This window comes from Lissotriton helveticus, chromosome 2_1, assembly GCF_964261635.1.
Source record: "Lissotriton helveticus chromosome 2_1, aLisHel1.1, whole genome shotgun sequence".
In the NCBI taxonomy this organism is placed as follows: Eukaryota; Metazoa; Chordata; class Amphibia; order Caudata; family Salamandridae; genus Lissotriton; species Lissotriton helveticus.
Window position 1 is genome coordinate 1,172,876,915 of NC_136059.1, and position 17,179 is coordinate 1,172,894,093.

Sequence of the window (17,179 nt, forward strand, 5' to 3'; positions counted from 1 at the left end):
CAGGGATGTTTCAATCTTTTTCCATTTTATATCTCATGTGTGCTGGACATGCTAAAGACGGCAGAACACTGGTTGACTATCATCCAACACATGGGTACTGTTCTTGATCCGGTGTCTGGTTCGTGACACCAAATTCTGACTTCTCTGAACTGCACTAGAAGGACAGAGCTGTATGGTGGTCTGGGACCTAGACACTTTGCCAATGTGGGTGTACAAAACAGAACCCCTTGGACTTCATAGACCCAGATGATGCAGTGTATGATGTGCCCTAGGGTAGGGGTACTTCACAGAATTTTAGATTTATTTTCATTGTTTGTATTGATCCCCATGCCCTTCTTGAACATTGTTATGTTTAGCTTTTGAAGCAAAGCAGAAACTGAAAATGGTGTAACGCTTTGATAAATGGTCAAGAAAACCTGCTAAGGCTAGCATTGCACAAGGAAATTTTTAATAATTTATTGTGTAAAAGTGTAATTTTCAGAAACTATTTAAAAGCGTTAAGCATTTTTGGTTTGGACTTAGTAGGGGCAGCAGTTTTAAACAAAATAGCATTAAAGCAATTAATAAAAAAATCCATATATGTGATCTCACGAGAAAGAGATTTGAAAATATGCAGAGGGGATTGCAGACGGGACTGCATAGCGGAGAGCTCAATTATTAAAAATCCTCAGCCGTATGTTCTTTGGAACCTGAATCATGGTGTACGCAGAGTGATTCTACTCTCCAGAATGAATTTGTTGCCGTTGAGGATAGTAACAGGAGCTTGGGAAGGTATCCCCAAAAATGAAAGACTTTGTGACTTATGCAATGGTGGTATCTAAGATTTTAATCATGTTTTGATTGTGTGCCCGGCACTTAGATCAATACGACGCAAATTTCTAAGGCATGTTTTTTTTCAATATATATAATTCAACAGCAGAACAGGCACGCAACTTTCTTCTGCACCCTCCGTCAGAACAGATATGTTTTAAGAAAATGCACACACTCAGTGTGCTATTACACAGAGATGAAGAGTTTTTCCCACTTTTCCAACTATATATGTTTATGTGTCATAGACCCGAGAAGCACAAGCTGGTTGGAAGTTAGAGATCAACCATGGGGACTCAGTATAGATTGAACTGTCAGTCACAAGCCTAAGCACAGGAAGAAGCTCAGATAGGAGTGCATGTGTGTCTCTACTCAGCCTTATTCTCCACGCAAGACCCTCATTCCTCTGATAGCTGGGCCTCCAGCACCAGTCAAACATCATCATCAAATACAGCACACAATTTAGAGGAGAGGGTTGAGTTGGAGGCCTTACACTCAGACAGCCGTCACACGATCAAGGCAAAAGGTAACAAATAGGCACCGACCTCCTAGGGTAGATCTATAGGGGAACCTGGAGGACGAATCGTAGAGTTAAACCTAATTACCGAAATCTGCTGGTTGCCTGCAGGTCTTGTAATCAGAGCTGGGCTTGCCCATCCTCTCTTTTTATGAACATGGTAAATGGGCTTCCATTCGGTTGGCTTAGCACTGAGAGACATTACTAAAGAAGTACGGATATGAAGAAATAAAAACTGTAATTGATTCAGAGGCGTTTCCTCTACTAGGGCGGCTATGGGAACCTGTCGTACCTAGCATTCAACTTCTCAGAGAGTTCTGGTTTAATTATCTCCAACTCTTTCCACTCCTGGTCTCCCTCCGCCTGGCTCAGTCTGTAGTTCCATTTCACAGGGATGAAATAACCATGAGGAAACCATCATTCCAGGCAGTCCTAGTTTGGATATCCCTTGCCGAGGTCATAAATAGGAATTTATTTTTAATGGTGAACGTGAACACTCTTACTCTGGGAAAATTGCAAGTTGTTTCAGTAGAGTTCTACATATAAGATAGTGAATGCACTCAATTGCTTTTCTGAATTTTTATGTACAAGCTGCAGTATGCTCAATTAATATTTTCCCTTTCACCTAGAATGTTGAAGAATATGCCACACTGCACTTTCTCAAAGTGGGAGAGGCAGGCAAAGATCATACGGTGAAGGCCGTTTGTTGATCTGTGACTTACTGCTGTAGCTGCTGACTCTACTGTTGGAGCCAGACACCAGTTTGGATTCCATCGCACATTAGAAACCTTACGTTCAGACCAGTGGGTCAGAAAGATCGTGATGCCTGGGTAATGACTGAAATCCCTGTGATTTCTCTGCTCTTAAGAGTGGTGAACACCCTCTCCAGAAAAACCTCACTAACCCTCATGCTCTTCAGCTCATGCCAGGATAGGGAAAACATTTTAACCCTGGCCTGTGAAGTATGTGCAGGAATTTCCTGATGACTTTTATGGTGCCAAAACCTCATTGGCTCTTCATATGGTGATGGACGTGAAGCTCATCAACAAGTTTTTCTTATTAGTGTCCTTAGGGTGGATGCATTGCAGTGATTATTCCTCTGTTGCCTCCTTTCCTCAGCAGACCAACCAGAAGCACATGTTTACATCCATGTGCCCGCATTTCCCCAGTAGTTGCACCGTGTTTCATTGCGGGGACTACATACTAGTTCAAAATCCATCCCTCAGAGTTTACAGAGGTCCTGACTCCTCTAGTGAGACTTCTTCATTTGAAGGGTACACAGGTAGGCCTCTACTTTGAACATTGCACACTCCATACCTAGTCATCAACTGGGGTTGGACCACTCCAGCATGGTGGGCATTGTCCTCAGCATTTTTGGTGGTTTATCTGGCACAGTTCTCATCTCCAACTGATCCTGATCCTTCATTTCCTTGTTACAGTCTTTAAACGCATGCGCGCTAGCGGTTTTCCCGCTGCGCGCTGCGATTTCAAAAATCCCGCGTTACGTGACAAGGTCAGCTCATCATCCACGTAGCGCAGGTTACGCCCATGACGAGCTGACCTTGTCATGAGCGTAGAAGGGGTTAAAGTCAAGCAGGGCAAGTCATGGTCCCTGACCAGGGGCAACAAATATCAAATCTCACTTGAGGACTCGTCTGCCATTTCTGGAGTTTTGTCCTCAACTGCAGAGAAAGAAATTTAAACATCTGTTTTTAACATGCAATCAGTGGGTTCTTCGTGAGGATCCCATGGATTATGCTTAGATTCGCAGGTCCCCACATCTTTTGTACTAGCATGCTCCAATCCAAGAGACCTTCTCTCCTCCCTCAAAAACTGCAGAGGTTTGACAGCAGGATTAGATCTCCTTTGGCCTTCATTTGGTTCCCCCTACTGCATGGCCATACCTACCCCCACCAGAAGAAGCGGTTAGGGATGCTGCCAGATATGAAGCTGGATGTCCTGTCTAAGACAAATGGGATTGCAGTGGAAATCACTAGACCTGCCTGGTCATTATTTCATCTTACTCTCCCCTGGCTTAAGCTAAATCATTACACTACTGCAGTAGGGAAGGAGTTGTACATATCATCCTGTCACCAGGAGATAGGAGTCCTGACATCACAACTGTTCAGCATTCTCATTGGAGTTGTTTCTCCTGATGTGCCGACAATTTGGCAAGCATTTCTTCAACGTTTTTAGATTTAATCTGGATGGTCTCTTCCCAATTTAATGCTCCTGTAGAAAACAGGGGCAATATACTTTCTTCCAGCAGTGGTCATGGTGTTTGCAATCGACATGAGAGAGCCTATGTAATCTTTGTTCTTCCATTTTTTTAGAGGAGTTGTGACTCCCTTCCTAATAGTGGCTATGTTGTAAATATCATATTATTTTAATTGTATTGTGTTGTCGGTTTTCCTTTTCCATTAGTTCCTTGTCATTGTTAGAATATTACCAATGTTCTTTTATGCATTCTGGCCTGACTGAGATTTTATTTTAATCAGTTAAAGCCTGGCCAGATGAGGTGATGCACGTTTGTATCTGTGCTGCAATAAAACTCTACCTTATTACTAAAGAAGAGTCTGACAGAGTGATCCTTCCATCTACAACAGGCTAATTGATTTGAGGGAATGTATTCTGTATGTAAATCCATCACCTTACAGTGGAATGACTTTCCTCTCCAGGTGCTACATTTGTTGATTTCTTCCTTCCTGAACTGGCAGCATCCACAGTTGCTAAGAAAATTAGGAAGGGGTATATCTATAATGCATATGCCGCTATGATCCTTTTGGTTTTTTCTCTGTCTTGACTACATGTGCTATTTTTTCTGCCCGTTGAAAGCCATAATCACCTGATTAAATCATATTAGCAGTTTTCCTGGAGCTCCTGTTTCTTAAAAGCTCTGTACCACTGCTTTCAGCTGAGATGTTAGGGTTACTGGGAGTTTAGCTTATTTTCTTTGCCTTCTCTCTGTGTAAGGTATTAGGACCTGGTTTGTCATTGGTCCGCCTTACCGGGGTAGGGTCTGGATTCAATTACTTCCAGGAGGAGGGGCTCACCTTTCTTGTTGAAGGTGATCCTACGGTGATGGGGATCCTGTTCTATTTTCTGATGCAGGGAATCCTATCAGACTGTTTGGAGTGGACAGCCTCTGTTAGGTCTTCATAACCGTTTTTGCTTATGGTGCAGGTCACATGGGTCCAACCCTTGGGCACCTATACTGGGTGAAGGCTCTGGCAGTTATTTGGACATGTGGGCACGAGTAAAATACTTTATCTCAGATCATTCAAGCTCTTTATATGAGAGGTGCAGTAGCCAAGTGGGTAGATGACAAGGGGTGCTCATCATAGTTATGTGCAAAGAAGTGACAAGGGTAGCCCACGTGGGTTCACCTTCCAATATTGCTTTGGAAGAATAGAGGATTTGTGGTTGAGCAAAACAGATCTTGGAACCGTTTACTCGCCATTTTGTATTACATTGTTTTTCCCAATTAAGATAGTGGATTTAGCCCAGTATCCGTTAAATCGTTCAGTTGCGTCTTGTCCTTACCTAGACTCTAATTTCCTTCTCCCGCTCTCTGGGCGGGCTTCCAGAGGTACTGCCTGGATCCACTTTACAAGATTTCTGGCAGAAAGAGTTGCTATTATCACCTTCTGTAGGGGTTTCCACTTTGGGGAAGACTTACAGGGGCTAGGTTCTGCCATGAGGTGACTAGTCTCATGATTTAAGAAATATGAAGAGAGAGATGCACATAACAAGCTGTGTTTTCTTTCTTACAGATTATAGTTGCCATTGATGAGATATGCAAAACTCCGGAAAATGCTGAGAAATACCCGTTTCATGCAGAATGCTGTGCTAAACCAGAGGCCGAGAAATATCCTTGCTTTGTGTCACACCAAAAGACAGAACCTGGTGCGGTTCCTGCCTACCAGAAGCCTGAGCCTGAGCAACTTTGCAAGGACCACGATGAGCATAAGGACACGTACATGATGAAGTAAGCAGATACGTTTGCCTCACTGTGCTTTTCTCACTGTGTTGTGTTTACAATACATCCTGAGAGGCAATGATTACTTCCACATTAAAATATGGTGTATGCGCTTGTGTAGGTATGTGTGAATGGGGTTTAAAAGAATGAATGAAACAAAACTTCTTCAAGACATAGCATACCCCTGGAAAAAACAACATCTTATAGAAAAGTATTTCCCTATAGAGATTGTGCAGAGCCCACCATCCGTTACAGGAAGTACTCATCAATACTCTCAAATACAACTGTTTTTGCTGGTTCACTCTTAATTAGTTGTGGATGCTTTCTTTTTGCAAAAGGCCCAGATTCAGAAACATCTGTAATGTAAAGATTTTACTAGAATTGCATCACACACCTGTGCAAATCTTTGGCTCAATAATTCTCTTTGTCCTGTCATTCCTATTTTTTTAGTACAACTGGTGTAGTTTCACAACATCAGTAACAAACTGTAATATGTGCATTGAAGGGCTGCAGTCCACCTCCTGGTTTCTTAAAGCAGGATTATATATATCTATATATATATATATATATATATATATATATATATATATATATATATAGATATATATAGATATAGATATATATATTATTTTTTTCACTGAAAAAGACAAATGTTCCATGATAGTTAAGCTAATTTCTAAGGTTTTTTAAAATTCAAGTTCCTAACTATAACGTCTCTGTAAACTTTAGTTTTTAAGTGAATTTCTATGGTTTTTGAACTAGTAGTTGTCCCCAACTAGCTCTCAGGAATACGGCTGTGTGAGACTTACTGGAGGTAACAGGAGGGCAGCTCCCTGTGTGTAAAAATAATTCTGCACGCTTCAGCAAGCAAGAGCATTTTTAATGCTCTTGTTTGCTGGTAGTGGCATGTTTGTTGTTTCTTGGCTGGCCGCAAACAGCTATGTTCCGGAGTGGGCATCCTGCGACATAACAAGAGCCAGCTTTTTGTTCTTGTAGAGCTAGCCCGAAGAGGTGGTGGTCACCGGGTCAACAACGGACCAGTAGGAAGGGCTGTGCACCCCCTCCCAATTAAAAAAAAACAAACTAGGCTCCCGGGAGGTGGTGAGCACCAGGGCCCGGGGGGGTTCCCTGTGGCCCCCACTACAAATTTCTTATGACCGTAGGGAAGTGATGGTCGCCAGAGCCAGAGGAGGGTGGGTGTGAGAGTCCCCCCATAAATGTATTGGCCCAAGGGCAGTGGTGGTTCTCTGGGAAAAGGGGGGTCCAAGAGGCACCCCATTTGTTTTTGGAATGTGGCCTCTGGGAGGTGGTGGACCCTGGGAAAAGGGGGGTCCAAGAGGCACCCCATTTGTTTTTGGAATGTGGCCTCTGGGAGGTGGTGGACCCTGGAGCCTGGGGGGTCTGAGAGGCCCGCAATTTTCAAATAAATGAACCACAGTGAGGTGGTGGTCCCCGGGCCATTATTAGGCCCCATGAGTGAGGGGGGCAAGCTTTCCCCCAGCGCCAAGAAACCGCAAGGTGTACGTTGCGCTCTAGAAATATTTTAAATTAGAAATTAAATTAGAATTTATTTTGAAAATGCCAGAGGACATGGGCCACCCGGGGCGCTTACTAATAAAGCGCTTCGTTTGAAAATAAATAATCAGGAACCGCGGATCCAAGCGGCTTCCGCTATAAACTATACAAAAAAAATGATTTTTTTGGCCCAGCGGGGTCCCTGTGGGACCCCCTCCAAGAGGCTTAGGGGTCAGAGTATTTCCACGGTTCCACCACCTTTTTGTTAATCGTTTTTTTCTGGGACTATGTTCATGACGAGTCCCAAGATGGCTGCCAACACTTCCTGGTTTGAATTGTTGGCAGCCAATCAGATTTGAGCACCGGCACTGATGGATCCTTGGAGGATCAATATCCCTATACATACAAATTTGGATATTGGTTAATAACTCTGCAACCAAATCACAAAAAGGTACATACTGGACCAACATCTACCTTCCTGCCACATTTGATGTAGTTCTATCCAGCAGTTCGGGCTGTGGCCAAGACTAAAGTTCCTATGGGAATTAACAAAGGGAAGATGTGTTTTGGGCTCCAAACCCCTTTTATCTTGGCCCCACTAGACAGAATACCACAAAACTTTCAAGACACTATTTGTAGTAAGCATCATACTAGTTTTGAAACATTTGCGAGGATTTTTCAAGCAAAGCCAAAGTTATTGGCAATTGATAAAATGATTTTCCTATGGAAACTACATCCTAACTATAACTACCCACTCGTGACCGCCAGTAGGGATTACATATATATCTATATATATATATATATGTAGTTATAGTTAGGACCTATCTTCCATAGGAATTCAGCAACATTCTATTTGGGATAACTTTGGCGCTGGTTGGTGAATCTTCGCCAAATTTTCAAAACTGTTGGGGCGCTCTAGTCCGCTCTTATCCTTAAAGTCTCGGGGTGATTCGTGAAGTGGGGGCTGAGAAAAAAGGGGGGTCCCAAAACATGTTTTCCCCATGCAATTTTCCATAGAAACCGTTGATTGCGGCTACAGACCATACTGCTGAACGGAAATACACCAAATTTGGCAAATAGGTAGTCCTTGGTTCAGACTCGTGCCTTTTGCTTAAATGGTGTAAATCTATTCAGTAGTTCCTGAGAAAATCAAAATCAAACTATATGCATATCTATGGCCGCTGTGGATCCGCGCACCCTGCCCTGCACGAGCTGTATTCTAATTGGCTGTCAACACTCCAAACCAGGAAGTGTTGGCCGCCATCTTGTGCCTCGAACCGAGGCACAAGAAACCTAAGAAAACCCCCCCCCCCGCAAAACGAAAAAAGGGGCATGGTAGAAACACCACCAAGGCCATAATTTTTTTTTTTTAATCGGCAAAATCCGCGCTGGGTGCGCGAATCCTGCTGATTAAAAAAAAAAACAAAGTGCAGGCTCCTGCGCTTCAATGCTAATTAGCCCCCGGGGGGCCAAATCCCGGGGGCATGAAGAAGAAAAGTGTATACCCTGTGTGGGGGGGCTTGAGCCCCCGTCACCTCCACGGGCACTAAATATTCAAATTGGGGGTCAGTGACGGACCCCGCAGCCCCGGGGACCACCACGCCCCCTGGGCTTTGTAAAATGTGGGACGGGGCCGCGCGGCCCTCCACCTGGAGCCTTGTTGTGGCCCTGGGGACCGCCACCCCCCAGGGCCGGCTCCTGCAGTGTCCCGGGGTGCACCCCCGGGACACTGTAGTTTGCAATGAAAGGGCGGGAGCCTCGCTGCTCCCACCCTGTCATTGCAAACTGCTTTGCTATTTGGAAGAGAGAACAGGAAACCTGCTCTCTCTTCCAAATAGCAAAGCAGATTGCTTTTCCATAGGGGGAGCAGCATGTTAGCTGCTCCCCATGTGGAAAAACAAAGCCGGCTCCTGCAGGACGCGGGGAGCCGGCAGGGACCGTGGGGGAATTGGGGAACCCACATGGCCCCCAACTGAGAGGGCCAGCCCTGGGGGATGGGGTCCCCGGGGCTATTAGTGGCCCTGGAGGGGGGCCACTGGCCCCCTCCTCAGAAAAATAAAAATAAAATAAACAAATGCCGGCACCGGGGGTTGGGGTCCCAGGGGCCATAAGTGGCTACAGGAGGGGGCAAGGCAGCCCCCTCAAAAATATTAATTATTTTAAAAAAAGGGCCATGCCCTGGGGGTTGGGGTCAGCAGGGCAAATTATGGCCTCAGGTGCATTTTTCGAAGAAATCGCAAATTACCACCAACTTGAAGTTGGTGGTAATTTGCGATTCCTTAAGGCCAAATCACAATGTTCTGTGCTTATTACATTGCATTTAAGGAATCACAATTTGTGATTCCTTAAATGCAATTGCAAAACAGAGAATCACAAATTTTGCGATTCTCTAGTTTGCAAGCCCATTTTGGAATGATACATCCCAAAAGGCCTTTTGCCGTTCGCAAACGGGAAAAGGGCTTGATACATATACCCCTCTGTCCCAAGGTCAAACACATGAGGGAGTCAAAAGCAGCAAAAACTGGCCTATCGGCGAAGTGAGCTCAGAGAAAAGAATGTTCACACTTGCGCTCTCTGAGTTTTGGTGGCAAATGTTTGGGACTCAGCAGAATGTAAAGATTCAATGTACCAGATGGATGACCCCATCTTGTCAATGCCATTACCCACTAGAGGATTTTGACTTCTGTCCTGCAAACAAAGGATCTAATTAAAGTTTGGCGGATGTGGGATAGATAGATAGGTCCTGTAAACATTAGTTTCTGTGAATAGGACTACTACCACTTTTCAGTAGATGTCCAGTATCCACCAATCCCTAAATATTCCCTGATTTTGAAAGAAAACGTTTGACTCGGGCAACCTGCTAGACTTTACACGATCCCGCACTATCATGGTTGCCTGAAAATCCCAAGATCCAGTCATCTGCCCCTAATAGACTAACATTAACTTTTAAGATAACCATTGCATTCAATGGTTTATTTGCTATTTCTTCTAATACTTTAAAAACTCATTACTCCTGATTCCCTTAGTCCATTTATGTCATTTTGATGTTATTTTGTTCAGAGATTTTCTCCTTTTATCACATTGATTTGGGAACATTATCAGCATAATTCTCTGATTCAATGTTACTCTTTCTATGACAGAAGCCTGTTATATGAGTCTCAAATTCCAAGGGTAAGCACAAATTTCCTCAGAGAAACTTGCTTCTGCTTTTTAGGCACTAACTTGTTTAACTTCCTGGGAATACTGCCACAGCTTATATCATGACTGAGGCCACCCCCCTTAATTCCCTATCCAGTTTCTTACTTCCATAATACAAATGCCAGCATTCCCATTCCCATACTTGAAGGTTTCCAGGCTTTGGTGATGACCAATTTCTGGTGGTAGTCCTTTGCTAGGGAAAAATGACTCTGAGATATCTTCACCTTAATAGTGCATTGATTTCTTGACATGAGTTTAAGATTTCATATTTCCAAATTACAAGATCACGTTATGTGATTGAGCAATACAAAAATGCTTTCTGTGGGTTTTTAATTGAAGATGATCACTTAGATGAGAAGTGTGCGTCAGTCTAATGGCTAAATTAAATACCTGGGGCTGGGGATGTGTAACTGCGCCTGTCTGCGTTGGGGCATTCACTCATTCGCTTGGCGCCACCCTCCTGTGAAAATCAGAGAATGCCCCCTGGTGTTGGAGCTGGTGAACATATAGCACTGGTGCACTCCATTTACAGAAAGCACAACACAACCATATACGGCCCGTTCTGTAATATCGAAGTGCCCCAGTAGGTACACAAAGTGGGAGCAAAAGTCTATGGCATCTCTGTGGTAGTTTGTGTAATATGACACTTGTTATCAACATGCCTGGCTGAGTTCTGTGTTTCGAATGTTGCAATTTCACTAAATGTGAACCATTTCTTTCTATCAGGTACATTTATGAAGCGGCTCGCCGACACCCTGATGTTTATCCCCCTGCCATCATATCCATAGGTCGCAACTTTGATACCATTACCCATGAATGCTGCAAGGACGTAGCGACTGCTGGACAGTGCTTCGCTGAAAAGGTATTTGGCTTATTTTGTACAGATCGGTTGGGCATTTGTTGGCAATATTTATTTGTGCTTATGTTTTATGCTAGAATGTGTATTCTTCCCCTATGCTATGACCACTTAAAATGTGTTTCATGATATACACTATTGCACAAACATAACCACTCATACACTAACAAAAACTGAGAGGCTAAAATAACTCGAAGAATGGGAAAACATGTGCCACAAACCACATATACAATGAGACAGAGAAGATATGAGTAACGTGCTGGAAACAGACTAACACTGGCACAGGGACTACACTGACATTGAAAGACAGAAAGTGTTGTACCCACTGAGACTGGCAAAAATTTGATACACTGTTCGACATGGGGATTCTGGTTGGCTAGGGAATGCCCCTAAGCCAGGCAGAACCCACCACTCTGGTCAGGGCAAGTCAGTTGCACACCAAAGATAACCTGTACTCACCCCCTAGTGGCTTGGCACGGAGCAGTCAAGCGGAATCCCCAGAGTCAATGTGTGAAGCATTTGCACAACTCACTCAAACCATTACCATATTAAATACACCACAAAAGAGACTCCACACAGGCTTATATAAAAATATACAGTATTTTGTGCATATAAACGTAGACCAGAACAACATAAATCATAAAATATTGTGCATGTTACACCAATTGATACTGAGATAGTACTTGTTATTCTGATAATGCAAGAATCAGGGCAATATACATTATTCCAACAGGGCATGAAATGCAGCATGTTATAGGCTACAAACACATGATTCATCCATGCTGTGCATATTATGCAATTCCTGACAATTCAAAGATCAGAACGATATACCTGATATTCTCAGGGCATGGGATGCAAGCTTAGTTAGAGAAACACATTCAAATTACCAAAATATCAGCATGAAATCATAGGGCGCAGTGCTCTTGTGCTCCTATTAGATATTGCGCAGTAATTAGACTCCAAACGTAGGGTACAGGAACAACAAAATCGGGGGCCTCCATCGAGGTTTCGCCTGTGACATCGCTGACAATACGCAAGGGCCAAAGTATGTGTCAGAGCTGGGGGCACACACCATAGGCGAGGAGACCCTACTAGGTCCCCTGCATGGAAAATGGCAAAGGAGCAGCCGCCCACGAATAAGCAGTGCAGCTATGGGAAGCTCAAGGGCCACAGTTCAATGCGGGTCTGAGAAACCTCCCTTGGTCTGTGCTGCAATGGGAATTAACCACCCACTAGGATGTCAGCTGTGTAGCCATCTCCTCAGTGGCCACAGGGTCATGATTCTCCCTAGGTTGCAGGGCGGGTCTTGGGCGTGCTCGGTAAGAAGCGATATCTCCGTCGAGCTGCGAGCATGCCTAAGTGAAGTTCTCTTCTTCACAAAGGGTTATGGCAGCCCTTAACTCCTTGAAGGAGAAAACGCTCACCCTGTGCTTAGGGGAGCACTCCTTGGAGCAAATTCCAACACTCACCACACTCTTAGAGAGGTGCTCCTGGGAGCAAACATTGAGGCTCACCATGCCCTGCCAAGGCTCTTGATGGCTATAGATCGGAGCGGATGCATGAAATATCTCAACATGTGCTACAAGTGAAACTGAAGTGCTCACCATACGGTAGTTTTTTAAAAACACAACTGCAGGTCACCAAGCCCTAGGAGACAACTGAGAGGGGGCCCAATGGGGCAGCAAGCCAGCATACATGTCCTTCTTGCATGGCGGCAGTCTCTCCAGAAGACCAACAGGATGAAAGGCCAGCACACAACAAAGCAAGATGTTCATATGGTGGTTCCTCGTGGAAGCCCAGTAGTGCCTGGTGAGATCACAGTCAGAGAGCAACTGGCAGTTGGGCAACACGCATAAAAGCAATCCAGTGAGTCATTTAGGCCCCCAACTAGTAGCAGGCAGCAGGGCAACAGCAGAAGAGCAGTGCACAACACTCCCTTTCAATCCAAGCCCTGGTTCCAGACGTGCCAGTAGGGGGTGAAGATGCCCTTTGTGTGAGGGCAGAACACAGCCTGTACAAATGTAAGTATGCCCTGCCTCCCTCTCTTCCAGACCAGGAGAACTATCAGTATACATACGGACACAGATGCTTCTCTTGTCACATCTAGCCCTTCCTGTGTTGTGGATGTCTGGAAAGTATGAATTTCTAAAATAGTAGTAAAAATCCACCTACACCAGTAAGCATGAGTTATCACTGCCATTCTAAACATACCAAACATGGCAACGCTACTCCTTTCAGATCAGGAGTTTTACACTTAAACATACAATGCTAGCCCATGAGAGGAGTAAAGGGCCCTACCAGTCCTCAAATTAATTTCTAATGTTACAAGTAAACACACTCTCTTAAACAATACCATGTGTATTTGTTAAGCGCACGTTCACCCCTAACAGAGTATCTTGGTACTGAATAACAGATGTTTATTGTTACCCAACTCAATGGTACTCATTTCATCGCCGCAGTTGGATGAAAGGCTGAGTGGATGTGCTGGGATTTGAACCTGTGACCATGAGGTCGAACACAGGCCCCTGCAGTGGACGCAATAGTCAACTGAGCCACCAGACCCGGCTTATATGAGTAAAAACAAGAGCTGATTATGAGTCAGGTGGTGTGGAATTACCTCATGGGGCTGCCACAGTACTTATTATCCCTATTGGTCAGGTTACACCAGGATAGCTTCGCCCAAGTTAGATGGGGCCCTGGAGGGGAGAAAACGGGCTGTATTCCGGTAGAGAGAGGGGTCCGCCAGGGATGTGTTCTGGCTCCCACCCTCTTCTCTTTATATATCAATGGGGTGGTCGAGCATCTTCTCAAATTTCCATCTGACGAACCATCCCTGGCTGGTGAACGCATACCGACCCTCCTCTTCGCGGATGATACGCTTTTAATCTCCAAAACCCCAATGGGACTCCAGAAACTCCTGGATAATTTCCAATCATTTTGTACTGACCGAGGCCTAGTAATAAACACCAATAAAACAAAATACCTGGTCCTCAATTCTCCAAAACAGCATGTGCGTTCCCCTACCCTAAACACTGAGCATTTGGAAAGGGTAAAAGTTTTTGACTACCTTGGGATACGCCTTTCAGACAAAATGGATTGGACGCCTCATCTAGACAAAATGCTGCTGAGCCATAAAAGGATCACAGGTGCCCTTTTGAGGGAGCAACGTTCTAGCTCAACACGACCAATAGGAACAGTTCTTGAGATCTATACAGCCAAAGGTGTCAGCTCTGCCCTTTATGGAGCGGAACTTTGGGGCTTTTCATCTACCGAAGCGCTGCAAAGGTCTGAGAACAACTTTTGCAGACAAATAATGTCCCTTCCACAAAGCACCCCACTACTTCCTTTGTTTATGGACCTTGGCTGTACCCAGATTGGAGAAATTGCGAAATTCCGTCCACTACTACTATGGGCCCGTATTTGGCGGGTAGAAGAACTCAGCGGATATGCAAAAGGTCTTAAAGAAATCATGGCATCACCGCACTGGGGCAGAATCAAATGGTTAAAAGACATGAAAATCTTACTGATTAAATTGGGCCTACTTGAGTCTTGGTTAAGTAGAACCTCACCACCAAAGCAAATACTCAAAAAGCTCTATCGGGATTGGATTTGCTCCCAAAGACATTCCAGCATGTCTCTTGGCAAGCTAACAGAGGACTTCCTGATGTTTAAAGACTACCCCAGGCGCGAACCCTATCTGGACATAATTGGGAAACCCTTTGCCCGGACTTTGTATTTTAGATTTAGAACGGGTACTTTGCCACTAAACACTTTTACTAAAAGATGGAAATCCTGTTTAGGTAAATCTGATTTATGTCCATCGTGCCTAGTCAACCCAGAGTCATTAGCGCATTTTCTGTTTGTCTGCAAGGAATATGCTAATCCAAGAAGGGTGTGGTTGAAAAACCTATGCCGTCAGCTGGGAACTAGGAGCCATGATGTGGCAATTAGGATTCTTGTTTCGGACAGTTATGTACCCTATGTGTGTGCCCTAGCCAAATTTTTATCTTGGGCTTGGGCTATCCGAGCTAAAAAGCTAAAACAATCTGTTTAATTCTTTTTAGAAAAAAATACTCTAGCAATGTTTTAACTTTTCATTATTTTAAAATTAACTGGCTATGCAATACTGAGCAACTAACTCTAGAAACTTTTTGCTTGGACCAGAGATACAGAATTCTTCTTTTTAAAAGTAAAACTTAAATTGTAATTTTTTATGCTGTTCTGCTTTTATGATAATGAATTTTTATCAAAATAAAGCTTTTTGACTTTGACTTTGACCTCATGAAATTTTCCCTCTACTGATTCCTAGTGAGGAGGTTCTCCCTGGGGGGTTGATAACTATATAACATTTTTCAGCCAGTCATTTCTCGGTGCTTCCCCCATCAGAGCACAACTTTCCCTTCCCACCCATAGAATGCCCACTTCCTCCCTCACCCCTCAGCCCCTCAAGAGGTCCTCACATGCATTTACCAATCCCTCTAGGCTGGTGATAAATGTATGCATTAAACTTGTATGGTATTTCAAATTCTGTTTTTTAGCTGGAAAAATCAGTCCCTCACATTATTTCCCCATTCCAGTGGGGTTCACTTGTAATTGCTTGATACTAGGGTAGATTTACCACATGGTTGTTGTAAAATCACATCAACTTTACTTTGCCTCATGTTGGACATGGTCCTTCTTAGGGGATTTCCCTAAAACATTTTGCACTTGTTTCTCCTGGTTGTTGTTGACTCTCTTTTTGTGTCCTTAAGACTCTGGGCACTCCTCCATGCAGTGGGAAAGAGCTTGCACCCTTCCTACACATGCTAGGAATGCATGCTTACTTAATTGGTTTAGGTGTTGTAGCTGTGAGTGCCCTGTAAGAAGGTACACCACATACCCAGGGAATGTACTGCCCTGGCTAGTAGTGGGATGCAGCACTGATATTGCTACCCATCAGAATAGTCTGTCAAACATGTATAATGCTCTGGTTGGCCTTTCTCACTCATTAGCCAACTCTAAGTGGGTCTTTCACTACCACTACAGCACCCATAGGGTAAGTCCTGAGGGGTGAAGCACGTGGTAGGTGAAAGGCAGGGTAGGTATACATGTATGTTCTCTGCCCAGGTAGTTAAGAACCCCTATGCAGATTTTACCTACGTAGGAGGTCGTCTCTTCCCATTGGACACCACCAGGGTAATGCTGATTTTCTGTTTGTGTTCTTAGGGCTCTGGGCACATTCCCACTGCAAATGTGGTGTGAAAATGTAGGCATCCTTCCTACACATGTTAAGGAAGGGGTGCTTACTTGATGTTTTTAAACATGTCACACGCCTGCCATTGCAGGTCTACGTGTGCACACTTGCACCAATGATGGTTTTAAACATCTGTCAAGCCTGCCATTGCAGGCCTGTGTGTGTTCACTTTCACCTATGGAGTTTTTAAATATGTGTCCCGCCTGCCATTGCAGGCTGGTGTGTGCAATTGCACTTAGGATCAGGTTGGCCTTTCTTAAATCACTAGCCAGTCCTGAGGGGACCTATCACTACCATTTGAGCACCCTTTGGGTAAGTCCTTAAGGGGGGAGCAAGTGGTAGGTGAAGGGCAGTAACACATGTGTGTACCTTGCCCAGGTAATGAAGGATACCCATGTGTGTTTTCACCACCTATAAGGTTTGTTCTTCCCATAGGTTAACATAGGGGAATGATTGAAATGACTTCACACTACAATAGTGGATTGCAGTGGAGCAGCCTTATAATGTTTCCCATCATTGGATTAACAATAACAAACCTTCTGTGGTAAAGGTGGTTTTGTCATTACTAGATGAGAAATGCCACTTCTAGAAAGTGGGTATTCTCTGCTCTAAAACATTTTGTGTGACTTTTAGTTTGACTCCATCCCAAACTGGAGGCTGGGGGACCACATCTGTGCATTCCCCAGTGACAGCTATAAACATTAGGTAGAGGTGTTGACACTTGATCTCTCGGAGCCTCAAAGTCTCATGGCAGGTAGCACTGAAATTTAGGGGAGACATTTGTGCCCCCCCCCCCAATTCAAAGGCACACTATAGTATATATATTGGTGCCATACTTCAGCAGGGGAAGGATATTTTGTGGGGATGTGGGACTTGAAATCCTGGAACTGCATGGTGCACACTGCCAGAGGAATCTATAGTGCACAAGGAGGATTACTGCCATTGGAAGCGACTGTGCACTCTTCCTGAAAAGTGACTGGCCTGGGCTGACTACTTGTTGCTGTGTGGCACCCCGAAGTGTGCTCTCCAAGGGCTTGTTGGGTTGCCCCTGTTCTCTTGTGAAGGTCTCAGGGA

At 44.4% G+C, this 17,179-nt stretch overlaps 1 protein-coding gene across 1 annotated transcript in view; it reads left to right on the forward strand.

Moving 5' to 3' along the window:
- LOC144818523 (serum albumin-like) overlaps positions 1-17,179 on the forward strand; it is a 104,171-nt gene that overhangs the window by 9,109 nt on the left and 77,883 nt on the right. Inside the window, exons 4-5 of the mRNA XM_078676033.1 lie at positions 5,098-5,312; positions 10,743-10,878. Of these exons, the coding sequence (XP_078532159.1) occupies positions 5,098-5,312; positions 10,743-10,878 (351 nt within the window). The remainder of the gene's footprint in view (positions 1-5,097; positions 5,313-10,742; positions 10,879-17,179) is intronic.